We start from the raw sequence: 19781 nt of genomic DNA, 5'->3' as shown, positions 1-19781 counted from the left end.
AAATACAAGTAAACAATTCAAAACAACATTTTAACCTTTTGCATATTGACACGTATTAAGTGATCGTAGTGTCCATGAACGCACCTCGTAGGAGACATCGGAGACGTTTAGTCTAAACACTTTGTGAAAATGACGTCATTCCCAGTTGAACATGAAGGTCGGGGCTAGTGGTCACTTGATGACATCACAGCAGCAGGATGTGGTCACTTGATGACATCACAGCATCAGGATGTGGTCACTCGATGACATCACAGCAGCAGGATGTGGTCACTCGATGACATCACAGCAGCAGGATGTGGTCACTCGATGACATCACAGCAGCAGGATGTGGTCACTCGATGACATCACAGCATCAGGATGTGGTCACTCGATGACATCACAGCAGCAGGATGGAGGCAGGTTATGTTTTATTACGTCTGAAGAATCCGTCTCTAGTTTCTTCAGATGTGTTGGATTCTGCTGCAGCGGTTTCCTCTGAAGCTCCACATAAATATATACATACACAAATACTCATATACACATATATACATTAACAAATATATATCATCGTGTCACCGTGAGGTGATGACATCAGAAACAGCTGATCTATGTATTTCACAGGTGAGTTCACAGTGAGCGAGAGGGCGGGGCTTAACAGTGAGCAGGTTGATGTTTGACTGATTTCTGAGACATGAGGGAGTCAAAGGTCACAGACAGAAACAAGGAAATAGTCTCAGACAACCTTCAACAGCAAACCTGTCCACACCGGAACGTGCAGGACCGGAACCTGTCCACACCGGACCTGAGCCTGTAGGACCTGAGCCTGTAGGACCGGAACCTGACCACACAGGACCTGAACGTGTAGGACCTGTACCTGTCCAAACCGGAACCTGTCCACACAGGACCTGAGCCTGTAGGACCGGAACCTGTCCACACAGGACCTGAACCAGAACCTGTCCACACAGGACCTGAGCCTGTAGGACCTGAACCTGTCCACACAGGACCTGAACCAGAACCTGTCCACACAGGACCTGAGCCTGTAGGACCTGAACCAGAACCTGTCCACACAGGACCTGAACCTGTCCACACCAGAACCTGTCCACACAGGACCTGAACCAGAACCTGTCCACACAGGACCTGAGCCTGTAGGACCTGAACCTGTCCACACCAGAACCTGTCCACACAGGACCTGAACCTGTAGGACCTGAACCTGTCCACACCAGAACCTGTCCACACAGGACCTGAGCCTGTAGGACCTGAACCAGAACCTGTCCACACAGGACCTGAACCTGTCCACACCAGAACCTGTCCACACAGGACCTGAACCAGAACCTGTCCACACAGGACCTGAGCCTGTAGGACCTGAACCTGTCCACACCAGAACCTGTCCACACAGGACCTGAGCCTGTAGGACCTGAACCAGAACCTGTCCACACCAGAACCTGAACCTGTCCACACAGGACTGGAACACCTCATTGTCATGGTGAGTTTGTTTTCATCACAGATCCAGTAAAACTGTGGTTCTGGGTTTATCAGAACAAACTGGTGCTGCACATGCAGGATTGTAAACAGGAAGTGAATCATTAACGATGATCAGCTGGTTCATGTAAACAGTAAACCTTTATTTCACTGAGACAGTTGCTTTCAGGTACATGTGTAAAAGACAGACCATGTTCCAGAGTCTAGAATCCTGCAGCCTGATCCTGAATCTGAGTGAGAACACCTGGACCGGTGTGACATCTGGATTCCAGTTGTGTTGATTCTGCAGGTTTTGTTCGTCCTGCTGGTTCCCACAGGCAGTGGCCATGCTGGGAAGGATGGGAACGTTGACTGGACGTTGCAGGTTTGAGCTCAAGCAGCGCCGCTCGCTCTCCTCCCCAGTCCTACCAAGACTTCATTACCCAGCAGGCAGTGGGGGCAGGAAGGACAGGACAGGACAGGAGGCGGGACAGATGAGCTTGGCTCAGATCAACTCCATCCTAAAGGTGAGACGCTCCATCCTTCAAGCTGTCAATCAATGGACAAGTCTAACTATTGATTTGTCCTCTGTTGCCAGGCCAACGAACACAGCCACACCCCCCCCAGGGGACCGGCCTCCCACGGTGTGCTGGGTTTCCATAGCAACATGCTGCAATCCAATCAGCCCAGTGAGGACCGTCGCAGCAGCGCCACCTACCTGCCGGGGAGGGGGGGCCTGCTGTTCGGAGTGTTCGACGGCCACGCGGGGCCGGCGTGTGCCCACAGCGTCAGCCAGCGGCTCTTCTACTACATCGCTGTGGCCAAGCTGCCACTGGGAACACTGGCGGAGCTGGAACGCGCAGTGGAGGAGGAGCGGGCCGTACCACCGCTGCTGGAGTGGCACCAACACCCACAGGACCACAGCTCCCCCCACGGAGGAGCCACCTCCTCCCACAGCCTGAGACTCTACTGGCAGGAGCGGCTCCAGGACCAGGACCAGGACCAGGACGAGGACCAGGACCAGGACGAGGACCAGGACCAGGTAAATAATCAAGAACCAGAACTGAAACTGAGTCTCCACGGGTCCAGAATCTAAAAGTTTACTGATTAAGTTATCCGGCCCCAGTCTATCGTACGTCCTGGACCAGTTAAGACCAGTTAGTAACACTCATATTAACCAAGTGGACCTGTGAAGAGTTCCCAACAGACAACTGTGTTCTGTAGATGAGGTGGGACACCTGGAGGTGGGAGCAGGTACTGTCCGTCCGGCTGTGATTGGCTGATCCCTGCAGCCAGCTGAAAGCGGATTGGACATTTCACGACCTGTTCTCCTCCAGGACACATCAGACTCGGTTATTCAGCTGTGAAGACTCATTGTCTGTCCCCTCGGCTGCAGGAGGACGGCAGGGTGACCCCGGCGCTGGTGAATGCTTTCCGTCGTCTGGACTGTGACCTGTCTGTGGAGGCCCAGGTCCACCTGTCCACGTCCAGGTTCGATTCTGTCACTGATTAAACTTGACTTATTTTTTATTCAGTGTCTTGTCCGTCTCCTCATGTCGTCTTTCACTGTATGAGACGAGGACACGACCCAGTGTCCCTCTAAAGCTCAGATGAATCCTCCCGCTCTGCCCACAGACGTCTCTCTCTCCCTGGGGAGAGGTCTCAGTCCTCCCCGCTCCGGGTGGCGCTCTCCGGCTGCACCGCCTGCGTCGCCCACATCTGTAACGGCGTCCTGCACGTGGCCAACCTGGGAGACAGTCGGGCCGTCCTGGGGGTCCAGGAGCCGGACGGGCGCTGGTCGGCTGTCAGCCTCACCAACGACCACAATGCACAGAACCCTGATGAGCTGCAGAGGATCCTAGGGGAACACCCGGCGTCAGAGAGGAGGACAGTGGTCCGCCACGAGCGCCTGCTGGGTCTGCTGCTGCCGTTCAGGGCCTTCGGAGACGTCCGCTTCAAGTGGAGCAGAGAGATGCTGAGTCGGGTCCACGAGGCTCGAGTGGACCTCCGGTCTGTGGTCGGGGAGGGGGTCCGGACTCCGGCACCTCATTACCTGACTCCACCCTATCTGAGCGCCCAGCCGGAGGTCATCCGCCACCGCATCAGACCCTCCGACAAGTTCCTGGTCCTAGCAACTGATGGATTATGGGAGTTGATGCACAGACAGACTGTGGTCCAGCTGGTGGGGGAACTACTGACAGGTCAGTGAGCTTCACGTCTGACATCATAACCTCATAATCTGAGTCACAACAGATCTGAAAGCAGTGACTTGAGAACACCTGGTTTAATTAGCAGCAGGTAAATAAGGAGATCTGATGTGAAGGAGGCTCAACGTGAGAGAGCGAGCTGGACAGGAAGCAGGTGGGACGTGAGGACGAGTCCCAACAGGTCCTAACGTGTCCATGACCTCTTCAAACAGGCTGCGAGTGACAGAGGCTGAAACCAGTTCAAGCTTCGGTGTAAACAGCTGAAGTGGTTTGTCGTTGTACAGGCCTTCAGCAGCAGAGACCCCTGGTGCCGAGCAGAGGCATGACGCTGGGTGGACTGCAGCGCCTCCTGCTGGAGAGAAGGGGACAAGTGATGTCTGTGCTGGAGGACCAGAACGCCGCCACACACCTGCTGCGCCACGCGCTGGGGGACGATGGGTACGGAGCCGTGGCCCCGAACCGTTTGGCCAAGATGCTGAGTCTGCCATCAGAGCTGGCACGGAGGTACCGTGATGACATCACCATCACCGTCATCCACCTGAACGAGCCCGACCTTTGACCTGGTGACCTGCAGGAGCTCAACAGGTAACAAGTGACCGAGACAAAGTCGACTCGTTTTGTTTGATTCAGAAATAAAATTAAAGTCAGAAAACATCAGCTGAAGATCTCCGGCCTCCATCGACCTTTCACACGCAGCTGATGGTCCCAACAAGCTGGACACTGGTTTGACGCTTTGTGCCTGTCCGCCATCAGAAGGCATCTGATTGGTCCAGATTCATCGAGCCACATGAAGGAGGAGTCAGCTGCGGGCCGGTTAACTCATCATGAACTGACGATCAACTGACACCTCACTGGACCCCGACGGTGATGTAATGATGACAACATTCTGTTCAACAATAAACCACTTTAAACTGGTTTCAAGTGGTTCCATCATGTGACGTGAATAAGTCCGGTGGTTACTCTGATGTGAGCACGTTCATGGAAGTTAAGAAAATAAGACTCAACAGCTCTGAATGACTTCAAAATAAAATTTAATCAATGTTTTACAAAATCAATTCTCAATTAGAGAAACAGTTAAATATCAAACTGACCAATCAGCTGATCCGATCTTCATCTCCTTCATCAACTGACCTCCTCGCAGCTCACGGAGCTCAACCATTAGACAATACTCAGAGGGGGGGGGGGGGCAGAGAACACCAAAAACAGACAGCATCTTCAGGCTTGAAGTTGGAAGTAAAACTCGTCTGTGTTGACTAATAGGAGAGGAAGATATAAAAGTCCAGTGTCCAATCAGAGGGCCGTGCTGCTGGGGAGTCACCGCCGCGGGGGCGGGGCCAGCAGCTGTGTGGCGGCGATGGACTCTTTGAAGAGGTTGTGGTAAGTTGGCAACGGGACGTACGCCGCAGTGATCATCTTACCTGAAACGAGAGGGGACACATCAGAGCTGCTCTGATTGGTCAACAGCACAAAGCACAGGCTCCATGTGACAGGAAGTCTTACCAGCAAAGTATCTTCCGTGGAGGGCGTTAACAGCAGCCATGGCCGCCGGGATAGATGGACACTTCACATAGACGTTTCCCTGAAACAAGCAGAGGTCACATGAGCTGAAGGGTCAGAGGTCACATGAGCTGCATTAAGGTTCAGGTCAGAGGTCACATGAGCTGAATTAAGGTTCAGGTCAGTTGTACCTCTGTAGAGTTTATGTCCACGTAGATGTGAACGACTCCTCCATGTTTGTTACACTCCTCGATGACATCATGCTGAATATCAACGTCCCAGCCAGGAGCGTCGTCACTGAAACACACACACACATACACACACAGACACACACACACACACACACACACACACACACACACACGTTTCTTCTGATACCGGTGTTAAATGAAAACTGTTCAGGTTTCTAAACGGTACCAGACCCGAGTTTTTATCTTCAAAAGGACGGTCGACAATAACAGCAATTTTTTTTTGTTGTCAAATCTAAAGTGGAAGTTTAACTTTGACTGAAAATACAAATATATATAAGAGACGCACAGGGGAGTCTACAGACACACAGGGGAGTCTACAGACACACAGGGGAGTCTACAGACACACACGGGAGTCTACAGACGCACAGAGGAGTCTACAGACACACAGAGGAGTCTACAGACACACAGGGGAGTCTACAGACACACAGGGGAGTCTACAGACACACACGGGAGTCTACAGACGCACAGAGGAGTCTACAGACACACAGAGGAGTCTACAGACACACAGGGGAGTCTACAGACGCACAGGGGAGTCTACAGACGCACAGGGGAGTCTACAGACGCACAGGGGAGTCTACAGACACACAGGGGAGTCTACAGACACACAGGGGGGTCTACAGACACACAGGGGGGTCTACAGACAGACCGGGGAGTCTACAGACACACAGAGGAGTCTACAGACACACAGGGGAGTCTACAGACACACAGGGGAGTCTACAGACACACAGGGGAGTCTACAGACACACAGGGGAGTCTACAGACACACAGAGGAGTCTACAGAGACACAGAGGAGTCTACAGAGACACAGAGGAGTCTACAGACGCACAGGGGAGTCTACAGACACACAGGGGAGTCTACAGACACACAGGGGAGTCTACAGACACACAGGGGAGTCTACAGACACACAGGAGTCTACAGACGCACAGGGGAGTCTACAGACGCACACGGGAGTCTACAGACGCACACGGGAGTCTACAGACGCACACGGGAGTCTACAGACGCACACGGGAGTCTACAGACGCACAGGGGAGTCTACAGACGCACAGGGGAGTCTACAGACGCACAGGGGAGTCTACAGACACACACGGGAGTCTACAGACACACACGGGAGTCTACAGAGACACACGGGAGTCTACAGAGACACAGGGGAGTCTACAGACACACACGGGAGTCTACAGACAAACAGGGGGGTCTACAGACACACAGGAGTCTACAGAGACACAGGGGAGTCTACAGACACACAGGGGGGTCTACAGACACACAGGAGTCTACAGACACACAGGGGAGTCTACAGACACACAGGGGAGTCTACAGACACACAGGGGAGTCTACAGACACACAGGGGAGTCTACAGACACACAGGAGTCTACAGACGCACAGGGGAGTCTACAGACGCACAGGGGAGTCTACAGACGCACACGGGAGTCTACAGACGCACACGGGAGTCTACAGACGCACAGGGGAGTCTACAGACGCACAGGGGAGTCTACAGACACACACGGGAGTCTACAGACACACACGGGAGTCTACAGAGACACACAGGAGTCTACAGAGACACAGGGGAGTCTACAGACACACACGGGAGTCTACAGACAAACAGGGGGGTCTACAGACACACAGGGGAGTCTACAGAGACACAGGGGGGTCTACAGACACACAGGGGGGTCTACAGACACACAGGAGTCTACAGACACACAGGGGAGTCTACAGACACACAGGGGAGTCTACAGACACACAGGGGAGTCTACAGACACACAGGAGTCTACAGACACACAGGGGAGTCTACAGACAGACAGAGGAGTCTACAGACACACAGGGGAGTCTACAGACACACAGGGGAGTCTACAGACAGACCGGGGAGTCTACAGACACACAGGAGTCTACAGACACACAGGGGAGTCTACAGACAGACAGAGGAGTCTACAGACAGACAGAGGAGTCTACAGACACACAGAGGAGTCTACAGACACACAGGGGGGTCTACAGACACACAGGGGGGTCTACAGACACACAGGGGGGTCTACAGACACACAGAGGAGTCTACAGACACACAGGGGGGTCTACAGACACACAGGAGTCTACAGACACACAGGGGGGTCTACAGACACACAGGGGGGTCTACCTGTGGCTGGTGAACATGTTGGACAGTTGGAAGCAGTGCGTCGCGAGCGGCTGAGAGGGAAGAGTCACAGGAGAGTTCATGTTCAGACCTGGATTCATGGCAGCTGATACACACAGACACACAAAGAGAGAGACACACACACAGAGAGATACACACGTTACAAATTTCAGTTTACTGAACATGAAGATTCATCAACACTCAGATCACACTGTGTGCGAGTGTGTATATTGAGTGCGCGTTATGTGTGTAGTGTGTGTGTGTATTGCTGTGTGTAGTGTGTGTGTGTATTGATGTGTGTAGTGTGTGTATTGATGTGTGTACCTGACACAGCAGCCATGGCTCCAATCGCTATAGCTCCACTCATCTGAAGAGCCTGTTGAGCAGCAGGAGGCATCTGAAGACCTGAACCTGAACACACACACACAGTTAACATCCACACACACACACCTCCATCTGGACCTGGAACCCTGAAGCTGGAGGTCAAAGGTCTCACCCTCTGCGAGTCGGGCCATCAGCTGCAGCCTCCCCGTGGTTCCCAGGTCGATGCCGGTGCGTTCCAGCTCGTCACTGTCGAGGAAAGACGAGGCCGCGGAGCCGTCGGCCCGCTCAGTCACGTGACCCACCTTCATGGGTCGACCTGCCAGCTCGAAGCCGTTCAGCTGCTCCAGAGCTTTTTTAGCACATTCTGCGTCTGCAAACTGATGCACAGGTGAAGAGGAATGAAGCAGAAGAAACCAGGGGGCAGTGAACGCATCACGAAGGTGACGGGGACCAAGAACTCACCGTGATGAAGCCGTAACCTTTAGATCGACCCGTCTCACTGTCCATCATCAGCTGGATGCTCTCAATCTGAATCACATGAACCACACAGTCAGACGTGTCTGTGTCACATGTGTGTTACATGTGTGTTACACATAAAACAGAGTCATAGACATGAAGGGATGGTTGTTCACGAGTCTCTGTGTGTGTGTCTGCTGCTGTGTCAGGTTCCTGGAACATCGACTGGATTCCCTTCAGGTGACGTCGGGCTATGTTCTGAACTGAAGCCAGGACACTACAGCTGCTTCAGCATCACGGCAGACACACAATATACATCTGGTTTCATTGAGCTGTGCCGTCGTCCACTGACCTGCGCTCACCTCACACACCAACACCAACCAGAAGTTATTGAGACAAGAACAGTTCTTCAAGTTGACTGTTTGTTTGATTACTCAGGAGTTTGAGACTCGTATGTAAACTCATTGAAAAAGGTTCTGTTAGCGGGGGGGTTAGGTAACCCAGTTCCCACAACACGAGGTGAGACGTGTCTCACACGGTCAGGACATCAGAGTCAAAGAGACTGAGACGATCTGGACTAATCATCATCATCATCATCATCATCTAAATACACGTGGTCGTCAGTATTTAATTGTGTTAAATAATCGTGATTATGATTTGTGCCGTAATCAATCTAGTGCAACATGTGCATAAGCAACAACGTACAAGTCACTCAGGTCCAGTTGCTTATGGACACTTGTACGACTTGTGAAGATGAGTGCTGTGTGTGTGTGTGTGTGTGTGAGACTGACTCGTCCAAAGGGTTCAAAGATTCCTCTCAGCATCTCCTCTGTGATGTTGAAATGCAGAGAACCGACGTAAAGTCTCATCGGTCCTGAGGAACCTTTCTGGAGGTTGTTGGCTGCTGCTGCTGCCGCTGCTGCAGCTGCTGCTGCTCGGTTCTTCTCCGCCTGGAGACACAACATCACAACATCAACACAACATCGACACAACAAAGCTTTCCGCTATGTACATTTTACAATTGCTGCTGCAAAATTATTAACACCACTGCTTCCGGACTGGAGCAGACACACACTACGTCTGGTTGTCTTGTAATGACAACCTCCGTCCACACTCCCCCTGCTGGCCTGCTCTCACCCTACACGTTAACAACACTAACAGTGAAGAACTTTACTTTGTGTTCGTTTGATTCACTAGAATTTATGAAGCAAACATTAAACACATTAGAAAAAAGTCCAACAGTTCACCTGCCACACTCACTCACTAACTCACACTCACCTGCAGTTAAGTGAGTCTAAGTGAACATTTGAGCAAATTGAAAAGAATTCTCTCGAGTTGTTTACAAAATAACATTTATGAGGCAAATAATTGTTTAGCAAGTTGACCTCAGATTCTAATGAGGTCATCCGTGACTCTGAACATGTGTACCAACTTTTAAAGAAATGTCATCAGTCTTGTTGAGACATTGTTTTCCCAAAAATGGGACGTACAGACAGACGAGCCATAAAAACGTTCTGTCTCACAATGTTACAGAAAGTTGTATAAAACTCCTGGATCCCGATTAACACCAAAAAGTTCTTCTTTGACTCATAAAACATCCTTTCACCCAGCTTACAGGAAGTCTGCTCAGTCGTCTTTACAAATTCCTGCTAACTAACTAACTAACAGGGTTTGAAACGCTGGTGGTGGAGGTAGGGAAGAGGTGGAGGTAGGTGACGGTGTACCTGTGAGGCCTGTACGATGATGGGAACTCCCAGCAGCCTTTGCCCCGTCAGTCCGATGGCCAGAGGAACTGAGTTTGTTTCCACGAACTCGATGTAGGCGATGCCCTTTGACCTGCGGGAGTTCCTGTCCGAGATCATCCTCACGTCCCGCACCTGGGAGATCCACCAGAACAAGTGTTACCACGTCCACCGTCCATCTCATAAGTAAGTATTAAAAGTTACTGATGTTGTGTTTGTACCTTTCCCACAGCAGAGAAGAAGTCCTCCAGGTCACGAGGTCGGATTCTGGCAGCCAGCTGCATACAGAACACCGTCCGAGCATCTCGCTCCTCCGGAGTCAGGTTATCGATGGGCTGCCTGCGTGTCGTGACATCATCAACAACATGACATCATCATCAACATGACATCATCATCCCAATATCCAAGTGTGACTGGTGTCTGTCAGTGTCGTCCTCTGAGGGATCAATAAAGCTGCAGCTCAGAGTCGTGGTCACTCACCTGATGGGACTCTTGTCCTTCTTGAACGGACTCTTACTCCTGGACTTCCGCCGGCTGACAGACACAGAGAGTTTAGAACAGAGCAGCGGTAGAGAAACATCTGCATCAGCTCAATGTATAAACCTCCAATTTAAAACACTAACTTTTATATATATACACACACACACACACACACACAAACACACACTGCTCAAAAGAATGAAGGAAACACTTAAATCACACATTAGATCTTGATGAACATTGTGTAATTTGTTGAGAACAAAATGACGTCACAACTTGATCCAACGTGTGAGAATTTCATCAAGTCATCATGTGACTCGGTGGGTGTGGCCTCCTCGTGCCTGTATGTTCTCCTAACATCTGGACGTGATGCTCCTGGGGCATCTCCTCCCAGACCTGGATCATCTCCTCCTTCACAGAAGGTGGACGGACGTGGTGGCGTCAGTTGAACAACACATAACGTCCCACAGGTGCTCAACTGGATTTAGGTCAGAGGAACATGAGGGTCAGGCAATGGCATCAATGCCTTTGTCATCCAGGAGCTGCCGACACACTCTGGACACATGAGGCATTGTCCTGCACCAGGAGGAACCCAGGCAGAGGAACTCACTGTTTCTGATGGTCTCTGTAGCGCCCCCCCCTCTCCCTGCTGCGACTGCGGCGGCGCTCTCGACTGCGGCTCCTCCGCCTCTCTTTGCTGCGGCTGCGTTTGCGCTCTCGACTGCGGCTCTTCTTCTTGTCTCGACTCTTGCTGCGCTTCTTGTCGCGGCTGCGGCTGCACTTCTTCCTGTCAGACACACAGCAGCCAATCACAACATTATTCATCACCATGATGACCACAGACAGAGGTCACCACTCATCAGCATGTGTTCCACACTCCAGTTCACTAGGTGGCGCTAATGCATCTAAAAGTTGTTTGGCAACCTCCGGATTTGAAGTCTCTGGAATCACCATTGTGAAATCGTCTCGTACAAACGGCCAGTGTGTGGTCCGACGTTCTGAACAAATCTTATAGTGTGTGTGTGTGTGTGTGTGTGTGTGTGTGTGTGTGTGTGTGTTCTGAAGATTTTAAAATGAAACCTGGTTAAATCTGTCAACATGTCTGTGATCTCCCACGTGTTTTAAATCTTTTAAGAGCAGATGTGTCAATCAACGACCTTCAACTGTGTCACTCTCAGCTGCTCAACCTGAGGAAGGCAGACAGACAGACAGTCACAGACAGACAGACAGACAGTCACAGACAGACAGTCAGACAGTCAGGTTCTGGTACCTCTTGTTGTGTTCATCCTGTACGTCTGGACTCGAGGTCTTGGCGTCCTCCTATCAGGGTTGAGAGAGAACAGCATGAGGAGGCAGATGAGGGGGGGGGGGGGGGACAAACACATTATATGAATCACATTCAAACTGGCTGATTGGAGGTCAGTACCAGGCTGAAGCCAGGCTCAGTGAGGTGGGTTGTGGTGGGCGGAGCTCCAGCTCCTCTTAAGTGGTGACTCCTGAAGCAGAACCAGGACACACCCGCCCCACTACACCTGTTCCCCGACCACACGGTTCCTCTGACATCACTGCCTTCCCTTCAGCGTCAACAGAACGACCTCCGTTCATCATGAGCCTCGATGTGTGGACCTCCTTCACACCTGGTAGCAGCGTCCATGCTGAGGATCCATCAACACGTGGTCAGCTCTGAGCTCAGGTCCGAACCTACTGATCCACAGATCCCCTCACTTAGACCAACAAAACCTTTTTGCTGTGTGTACACACGGAGTGCAAACTCAGATCGGTTTAAACTAAATTTGGTTTTTCGGAAACACAAATGATTATTTAGATACCAAACAGGAAGTGAGATCAGATCACATGATCCTAGGAGACAGGTGTGAACACAGAGCTGAACACGTGTGATTGGATTTCTCAGGACAAATATTCACCAGGTGTGAACAGGGCCTGTGTGTTACAGGGGACCTTTTAGAACACCTGGTGCTGGGGGTCATGTGACCGCCATCGTCTGTGTGTGTGTGTGTGTGTGTGTGTGTGTGTGTGTCTTCCTGTGAAGAGTTGTGTTGACACCTCTGAAGAACAGATTTCATTGAGTGGACTGAAACATGTGAATCTCCCCTGGTTGTTTAACTTCCTGCTGCTCCACCAACTTCACACTGAAACAGACCTCACCTGCAGCTCACCTGCTCCATCCACATCCACCCACCCTGCCCCCCGACCTCAGATCACACCTGAACCCTGGGTTCTCCTCAGCTCTGCATCTGTCTGTCATCACAGCGTCAGTCTGAGCCCTAGCTCACAGGCAGGATGCAGAATGGTGCTGATGCTAAGCTAACCGCTAACACTGACATTCCTCCAGAGTAATGTTACCTTTCCCATGATCCTCCTGCTCACTGCTCTAACACTTCAACTCCCAGAATCCCTAGCTGTTCCTCCTCGGGGGTTTGTGCAAACCCAGTTTTCAGTTACCAAGGGGACCACAGTCGTGTTACCATGGGAACCACAGTACAGCAATGCAAGATGGGGCTTTTTACTACCTTCATGTTTGTGACAGATCACACTGGCATTCAGGGGAGTAGAGGTGAGAAATCGTTAGGCAAGTCTACAAAGAGAGATAGATGGGCATTTATTCATGACAGTCAGTGACGGAACGCCACCATCATCATCACCTTCATCATCATCAGCCTGACTCTACTGCTCAGAGGCAGTGAACAGAAACGGTGGCAGGTCCGGTTAGTTTGCTCATTGATCACACCGTCACGAATCCACTAATGAATCCACTGGTCAGTGAAAGTCAGGGCGAGTGAAAAATATCTGTGTGAGATTGTGTGAGGAGCTGGTGAGACACCTGAGCTGCAGGTGAGTCTGTTCACAGCCGTCAGCACACGTCACATTCTCACAGCACGACTGGGCAGATGTTCTCACGTATAAAGAGTGTTCTCATCAGAAGGTGTCTGGTCGATGCCCAGTCGACCTGCTGCAGGGGAACTCTGTGTGATGGGTACTGTTCTGAACCATGTGATCAGGGAGAGAACATGATTGGTCCTCAGCTCTCGGAGGCGGAGTGTGGAGCAGTAGAGTCCGGCTGAGTCTCAGTAACAAACAGAGGAGCGACACTCACCTTCCTGTACGGAGCCTCCAGCATCGCCTCGATGTCCAGGTCATCAGACATGCTGCTGCTCTACACACACACAACAAACACACAAACACAGAGTTTAGTCTCATCACTAACAGTACTCATCTTTCCTCGTGCAGTCACATTGATCCGGAATCAACTTGAATTGGATGTTCTGTCTGTGGGTGTCATGTTGTGTGTGGCAGGTGAACACAGTGTGCACACAATGTGTGCTTCATGAATCCTAGAGCAGTCAAACACAAAGTAAACCCTAACCCTGGTGTTCATAATCACAATAACACGTTAATAGAAACCATCACGTTCATGATAGAGTACTAAGAGTAGAGATGATTTTAAATGTCACTTCCGCAGTGAACTTCTGTCTGTTCTATCGTCAGCTGATCGGTCACAGGTGAGATCCGAAAAATCGATCACGTGGTTCATGTAAACACACCACGTGACAGGTCAGTCTGTATAGAGGGACGGGGGTCACACCTACACAGGTAACGGTACTCGTATGACATAATCAGCCCTGGACCAAGCTTCACTGTTAGCTTAGCTGTTAGCTACACTGTGTCAAACGCCTGGTAACGAGCGTGTGAAACACACCTGAGCTCTCCGCAGCTAGCAGCTAGCAGTTAGCAGTTAGCAGCTAGCAGCTAGCTGTGCGGAGCGGGCCTCCCGCCACTTATCTCCGGTATCTGCCGGGTTCCCCCCCCGCTCAGCTCCGGGCTCGTGCCTGTGACCGGGGACAGAGAAGACATTTACCTGGATACTCAGCGGCTCAGGTGGAATAACGTTGGTCTCTCCTCGTCTCCGCGGGACGTGAATCAGTTCTGTTAAGGACGCACACAGGAAGTCCTTCTTCTTCTTCGTCTTCTTCGTCTTCTTCTTCGAGCTCTTCCGGCAGCCCCAGCCTGGTCAGTGCTGCCCCCTCTGGTTCAACATTAACACAGCTCTTCAACTACTAATATCAGTAAAGTTCAGTTTAGCTCAGATCTACATATCAAGTAAAATGTGACTAATGTGAAAGAAATGCATATATCCATGTAAATGTGCCAACCAAACAAAGTAAAGGTAATCTATTACATTCCCTTCAGTAAAAGCAACTTTTACTTCTGGCTGTGGATTGACTGGTTTTTGTTCAGGTGAGTGAAGTCTGGAGCTTCACCCTGAGACCACGCCCACTCACAGCCCTGGTCACAGGCGAGTCATCATCAGCAGAAACTCTGAGTGATCACCTGTTCAGTGACAGCTGCTGTCAATCAAACACAGACACGCACTTTTCTCACATTTCATTTTAATGATAAAAAACAACTACATGAAATCTGATTTCAGCTCCTCTCCTCGTGACCGCCATCATCTCCTTTCAGCCAATCAGATGTCTTCCTGCTCCGCCCGCTCCCTGGAGGAAACCCACCGGCTGATGATCACATCCTGCAGAAAAAACTGAGGTTATTCAACAGCCCTCTGGATTTCTGATTATTGCTCCAAGGACCAATGACTCAGCTCCAAACTCTGTCTGTTACCTGAACCTTCAATCTCCTCAGACACTCAGGTGAGTCCAGCTCAGCCTCTGATTGGGCGGCTGGATGGATGACGTAACACAACATCAGCTCCTGTAAAACAAATCTTCATGGTCAATTAAGAACCACAGTGACGTCTGATCTGATGAAATCTGGTTGGTACCTTAGAAACATTGGCAGTGATCCTGTTGAGAGCAGCAAGAGAACGCCAAGAAAACGGACGCAATGCAGAGCCCATGAACGCATCGTCCACTCGCTCAATTACCACCGAGTAACTATGGGAGAGAGAGAGAGGACAAGATCAGAGAGAGGACATGTGTGTGTGTGTGTGTGTGTCTGTGTGTGTGTTACCTTGCGTGGTAGAAAGGTGGACCCTTCCTGTACAGCACTGAAAACAGAAAAGTAAAGTTATTTTTAAAATGAGACAACAATTACAACTGAATGATTGTGTGTGTCTCAGTCTATTAATATTCTATCTTACTGAGGTCAACGCCATATTTTGCCCCGCCCCCTCCTTTAGGGACCCACCCCCTGCTGCGAAAATGATGATAGGCTGCGTACGAGCTGACGAAGTCAGGACGCAGGGATCGGAACTTCCTCCACAGCTGGATGATTGTTAGGGGCTCCTGACCAATCACAGGAGGACAAAGATGAGGAAACTCGGCTGCATTCTTAAAGTCAAAATAATCTGTTTCTTAACGACAAGTCATCGACCCTGAGGGAGAACCACACCGGAGAGAAACGTACAGGAGAAGCTGTGAGGAGAAAAGGAAACCTGTGTTCTGTTTGAAATGTGATCATATATAAGAGAAGAGACGTTCAGTCTGTACATCAGTCTGTACATCAGTCTGTAGGCTACAGTGATAAACTCTGGGATGTATAAAACAGACAGACCTGGTGCAGGTAGATAGACAGGCAGCCCACACTGTACACAAGGAAGAAGGCCTGCAGATGGAGACAGATAGAGGTGGACAGTGGCATCAAATCTCCTTATAGACACGATCCGGTCACATGATCTGATGTGTTACCTCCTCCAGGCTGAGTTGCAGGAACTCTGACAGAGAGAACGGAGCCCGCCTGACCTCCCTGCCCCCCCCACCGACCTGCAGACACAAAGCAACACCTTGAGTGTTCTGTAGATTCGTCAGTAGAAACGGGTTCAGATGAAGACTCACCTTGCTGTCACAGACCAGGACGAAACCAGCACCTGGAACCACAGGATCAGGGTCCGACTCTGGGTCCCGGGACGAGCTGTGATCAAGGTTCAGATGTTGTGGATCAATATGAAGACAAAGATCAGTTTAATGACTCTTTCAGACCTGGACCCCTGACCTCCTCCAGCGGGGCTGAATGTGAGAACACGAGTGTCCTGCAGCCCCGTGATAGAATGTCTGGGAGATGCCAGAGTGAGATTTACAGAAGATTTCACATGTATAAATATTTTAAAGAAGTCTGGTGACATGGAGGAGCATCACTCCACCTGCAGCTGGTCTTAACGTCCGGCTCGACCTCTGACCTCGACGTCTCCGCCCTCCTCACGTCCTCCATCTCTACAGGCTGAGAGAGCCTCGTCAGGATTCGACTGACAGCCTCATCATCCAATCCCTGGGCGAAGAGAGCTGCTCCCGCCCACTTTAGCATCTCATCATACCTGGAAGGGGTGGGGCCAGGACAGGATGTGAGTTCATCAAGACGACATACAGGATGTGATGTCATCTTATGAACAAACAGGATGTGATGTCACTGACCTGGACTCTGAGACGAGAGGTAGAACCGAACCTTCGTGTTCTGTGACAGAAACAGGAAGCAGCGAACTTAAGCTGTCAGCACTGATTGGACCAGACCAATGGTGATGATGTCACTGTATGGGTGTAGACTTACGCTCCCATTGGTCGAAGATGCTGTGGTCTGGTCTCGCTCTCGACAAGATCCCTTTCCCAAAGTATCCCTGAGCAAAATAAAACCTGTTTTCAGATGAGTTCAACATTAGAGAGTTCCCCCCCGACTGTGATCCTCCTCTGGATCCGACACATTTAGACCCAGAACACCGAGAAGATGACCTCGTCCACGGGAAGGTCGGGGCTAGGGGTCACTGGATGACATCACAGCAGCAGGATGGAGGCAGGTCTAGATGATGTGGATTAACTCAGACCTGGTTTAATGATGTGGATCAACTCAGACCTGGTTTAGATGATGTGGATCAGCTCAGACCTGGTTTAATGATGTGGATCAACTCAGACCTGGTTTAATGATGTGGATCAGCTCAGACCTGGTTTAGATGAAGTAGATTAACTCAGACCTGGTTTAGATGATGTGGATCATCAACTCAGACCTGCTCTAGATGATGTGGATCGACTCAGACCTGGTTTAGATGGTGTGGATCATCAACTCAGACCTGGTCTAGATGATGTGTGGATCAACTCAGACCTGGTCTAGATGATGTGGATCAACTCAGACCTGCTCTAGACGATGTGGATCATCAACTCAGACCTGGTTTAATGATGTGGATCAACTCAGACCTGGTTTAGACGATGTGGATCATCAACTCAGACCTGCTCTAGATGATGTGGATCAACTCAGACCTGCTCTAGATGATGTGGATCAACTCAGACCTGGTCTAGATGATGTGGATCAGCTCAGACCTGCTCTAGATGATGTGGATCATCAACTCAGACCTGCTCTAGATGATGTGGATCAGCTCAGACCTGCTCTAGATGATGTGGATCATCAACTCAGACCTGCTCTAGATGATGTGGATCGACTCAGACCTGGTTTAGATGGTGTGGATCATCAACTCAGACCTGGTCTAGATGATGTGTGGATCAACTCAGACCTGGTCTAGATGATGTGGATCAACTCAGACCTGCTCTAGACGATGTGGATCATCAACTCAGACCTGCTCTAGATGATGTGGATCGACTCAGACCTGGTTTAGATGGTGTGGATTAACTCAGACCTGGTTGTGGATCTTCTGGATGTGGTCCGGTTGACAAACCAGCACGTGCAGGTTGATGAGCTCCGCCCGGAGCTCGGTCCTCTCCCCCGGGCTGCGGCTCACCGGCAGCGGAGCCTCGTACTCCTCGTGCACCCGGGTCCGGCGCCGAGGAGCCCGAAACTCCGCCTGCATGTTGTCAGCAGCGGCGGGACCGGGAGCTGCTGGAGGTTCTACTGGACCCGGACTGAGCAGATGTTTGTGCTGCTGAGAGACCGCTAGCTGTTCGCCTGTTAGCTTCTGCTCTCACTACTGTGCTAGCCTGTTAGCTTCTGCTCTAATCACTCTGTCAGCATGTCAGCCAGTAAGAAGAGTTCCGCTAGGTTCAACTTTCTAGTCGACCTTGTTTTGCTGTCGGACGCTAAGGTGTCACAGAATTAGTGTCCGGGCGAAATTGTGATCCTCTTGTTCTCTTTCTTATTTGTTTCAATGGCAGGACACAAACCAACATGTACAGTAGGTGCATGCCGCCACCTACTGTACATGAGTGTAATTACAAGACTTTATTGGCTTCTTTTATATTATATTAATTGGCTGTGATGCATATTCTATCTTTTACTTCTACTTCAATCAATCAATTAAATCTTATTAGTATGGTCTCATATTCACAGGTCCCAGTTTGTCTCATAGTCTTTCACAAGGTGAGACGTCTTCTGTTCTTCACCCTCAACAAGAGTCAAACCACTAAAACCTTTAACAGGTGAAGAAGGTAGAAACCTCAGACACATGTGAGGACCCGTCTCCCAGGACACTAGTGCAACAGATGTCCCGTGGAACGGAGGACATCAGAAAGATCAGAGGATTCACAGCTTTGATTAGAATAAACACTTTGTAGCAGAACTGCAGATCAATGACCTGATGGATTATTGTCAGTAATGGTCGAGTCTCTGAGGAGACGTATTGTATGTGATGGTGAAGCTCTGGCTCCTCCTCTACTTTTAGAGACTTTAGGGACGACAGCCTGAGTTCTGGGAGCGGAGTGCTCTAGTGGGTTGATAAGGTACTAACAGCTCTTTAAGGTATAATGCTGCCATATTATTCAGGGCCTTGAAGGTGAGGAGGAGAATTTTAAATTCTGTTCTAGATTTAACTGGAAGTCAGTGTAGCGATGTTAACACAGGAGACATGTGGTCTCTGGTCCTGGTTGTCTTCAGGACATGTGCTGCAGCACTTTGGACAAGCTGCAGAGTCTTTAACGACTTCCTGCTGGAGCCTGATCATAATGAATTACAATAGTCCAGTCTCGATGTAACAAAGGCGTGGACTAGTTCTTCTGAATCTTTTTGTGAAAGGACATGTCGGATTTTTGAGATATTACGCAAGTGGAAAAAGGCGGTTCTAGAAATTTGTTTTAAGTGACTATTACAGGATCGAAGATCACTCCCAAGTTCCTGATGTTTCATTGGAAGCAAGGGCGATGTCGTCTAGCGCAGCTATATCATTAGATAATGTATCTCTAAGGTGTTTGGGGCCAAGTATTATAACCTCTGTTTGGTCTGAGTTTAATAAGAGAAAATTGTGGGTCATCCAGGTTTTTATGTCCTTGAGACATGATGAAGTTTAGTTAATTGATTACTTTGTTCAGGTTTTATTGATAAGTATAACTGGGTGTCATCCGCATAGCAGTGGAAATTTACAGAG

At 50.2% G+C, this 19781-nt stretch overlaps 3 protein-coding genes across 9 annotated transcripts; 1 reads left to right on the top strand and 2 right to left on the bottom strand.

Moving 5' to 3' along the window:
* Positions 1-1739: 1739 nt before the first annotated feature.
* LOC128456826 (pyruvate dehydrogenase [acetyl-transferring]-phosphatase 1, mitochondrial) lies at positions 1740-4203 on the top strand (the record flags this gene model as incomplete). The annotated part of the gene is made up of 5 exons (XM_053441197.1): positions 1740-1964; positions 2036-2479; positions 2834-2928; positions 3073-3638; positions 3929-4203. Coding segments are annotated over 5 exons (1605 nt in total), but the record flags the coding sequence as incomplete, so codon positions are not given.
* A 455-nt stretch (positions 4204-4658) lies between these two features.
* On the bottom strand, positions 4659-14586 carry LOC128450588 (RNA-binding protein 39). 3 transcript variants are annotated; one of them, XM_053434150.1, is made up of 16 exons: positions 14391-14586; positions 13629-13688; positions 13045-13109; positions 11784-11833; positions 11124-11300; positions 10514-10567; positions 10255-10372; positions 10016-10168; positions 9083-9241; positions 8298-8363; positions 8008-8212; positions 7836-7922; positions 7515-7617; positions 5333-5438; positions 5145-5223; positions 4659-5062 (listed from the first exon to the last, which is right to left on the bottom strand). In XM_053434150.1, exons 3-16 carry the CDS (start codon positions 13048-13050, stop codon positions 4959-4961), a joined length of 1467 nt encoding a protein of 488 aa, XP_053290125.1. In that variant the 5' UTR covers positions 13051-13109; positions 13629-13688; positions 14391-14586; the 3' UTR covers positions 4659-4958. The 3 variants fall into 3 exon arrangements, with proteins under 3 accessions (XP_053290125.1, XP_053290116.1, XP_053290132.1); XM_053434141.1 differs by lacking the exon at positions 13045-13109 and having other exon boundaries at positions 14391-14575; XM_053434157.1 differs by lacking the exons at positions 13045-13109; positions 13629-13688; positions 14391-14586 and adding an exon at positions 11940-12083.
* Positions 14587-14902: 316 nt separating this feature from the next.
* On the bottom strand, positions 14903-18810 carry tsen2 (TSEN2 tRNA splicing endonuclease subunit). 5 transcript variants are annotated; one of them, XM_053434272.1, is made up of 13 exons: positions 17950-18192; positions 17448-17575; positions 17030-17329; positions 16897-16936; positions 16629-16799; positions 16324-16399; positions 16177-16251; positions 16043-16093; positions 15630-15774; positions 15500-15536; positions 15312-15423; positions 15152-15241; positions 14903-15059 (listed from the first exon to the last, which is right to left on the bottom strand). In XM_053434272.1, the coding sequence occupies exons 3-13, from the start codon at positions 17133-17135 to the stop codon at positions 15000-15002; spliced, it is 963 nt and encodes a 320-aa protein (XP_053290247.1). In that variant the 5' UTR covers positions 17136-17329; positions 17448-17575; positions 17950-18192; the 3' UTR covers positions 14903-14999. The 5 variants fall into 5 exon arrangements, with proteins under 5 accessions (XP_053290247.1, XP_053290238.1, XP_053290230.1 ...); XM_053434263.1 differs by lacking the exon at positions 17950-18192 and adding an exon at positions 17576-17627 and having other exon boundaries at positions 17448-17510; XM_053434255.1 differs by lacking the exon at positions 17448-17575 and having other exon boundaries at positions 15152-15254; positions 17030-17096; positions 18105-18810.
* Positions 18811-19781: the final 971 nt, after the last annotated feature.

Source organism: Pleuronectes platessa, chromosome 2 (genome assembly GCF_947347685.1).
Source record: "Pleuronectes platessa chromosome 2, fPlePla1.1, whole genome shotgun sequence".
Lineage (NCBI taxonomy): Eukaryota > Metazoa > Chordata > Actinopteri > Pleuronectiformes > Pleuronectidae > Pleuronectes > Pleuronectes platessa.
The sequence above is the reverse complement of the archived record's forward strand: the minus strand, read 5'-3'. Positions and strand labels throughout refer to the sequence as shown.

Coding starts and splice junctions, on each gene's coding strand:
- LOC128450588 (XM_053434141.1), bottom strand. CDS start 13,679: ATGTCTGATGACCTGGACATCGAGGCGATGCTGGAGGCTCCGTACAGG. Junction 11,834..13,628: donor TGGAGGCTCCGTACAGGAAG/GTGAGTGTCGCT, acceptor CAACCCTGATAG/GAGGACGCCAAGACCTCGAG. Junction 10,169..10,254: donor TCTTCTCTGCTGTGGGAAAG/GTACAAACACAA, acceptor TGGATCTCCCAG/GTGCGGGACGTGAGGATGAT.
- tsen2 (XM_053434246.1), bottom strand. CDS start 18,275: ATGCAGGCGGAGTTTCGGGCTCCTCGGCGCCGGACCCGGGTGCACGAG. Junction 15,775..16,042: donor TGTCTATCTACCTGCACCAG/GTCTGTCTGTTT, acceptor GTGATTGGTCAG/GAGCCCCTAACAATCATCCA. Junction 15,242..15,311: donor TCACTGCCAATGTTTCTAAG/GTACCAACCAGA, acceptor TTTGTTTTACAG/GAGCTGATGTTGTGTTACGT.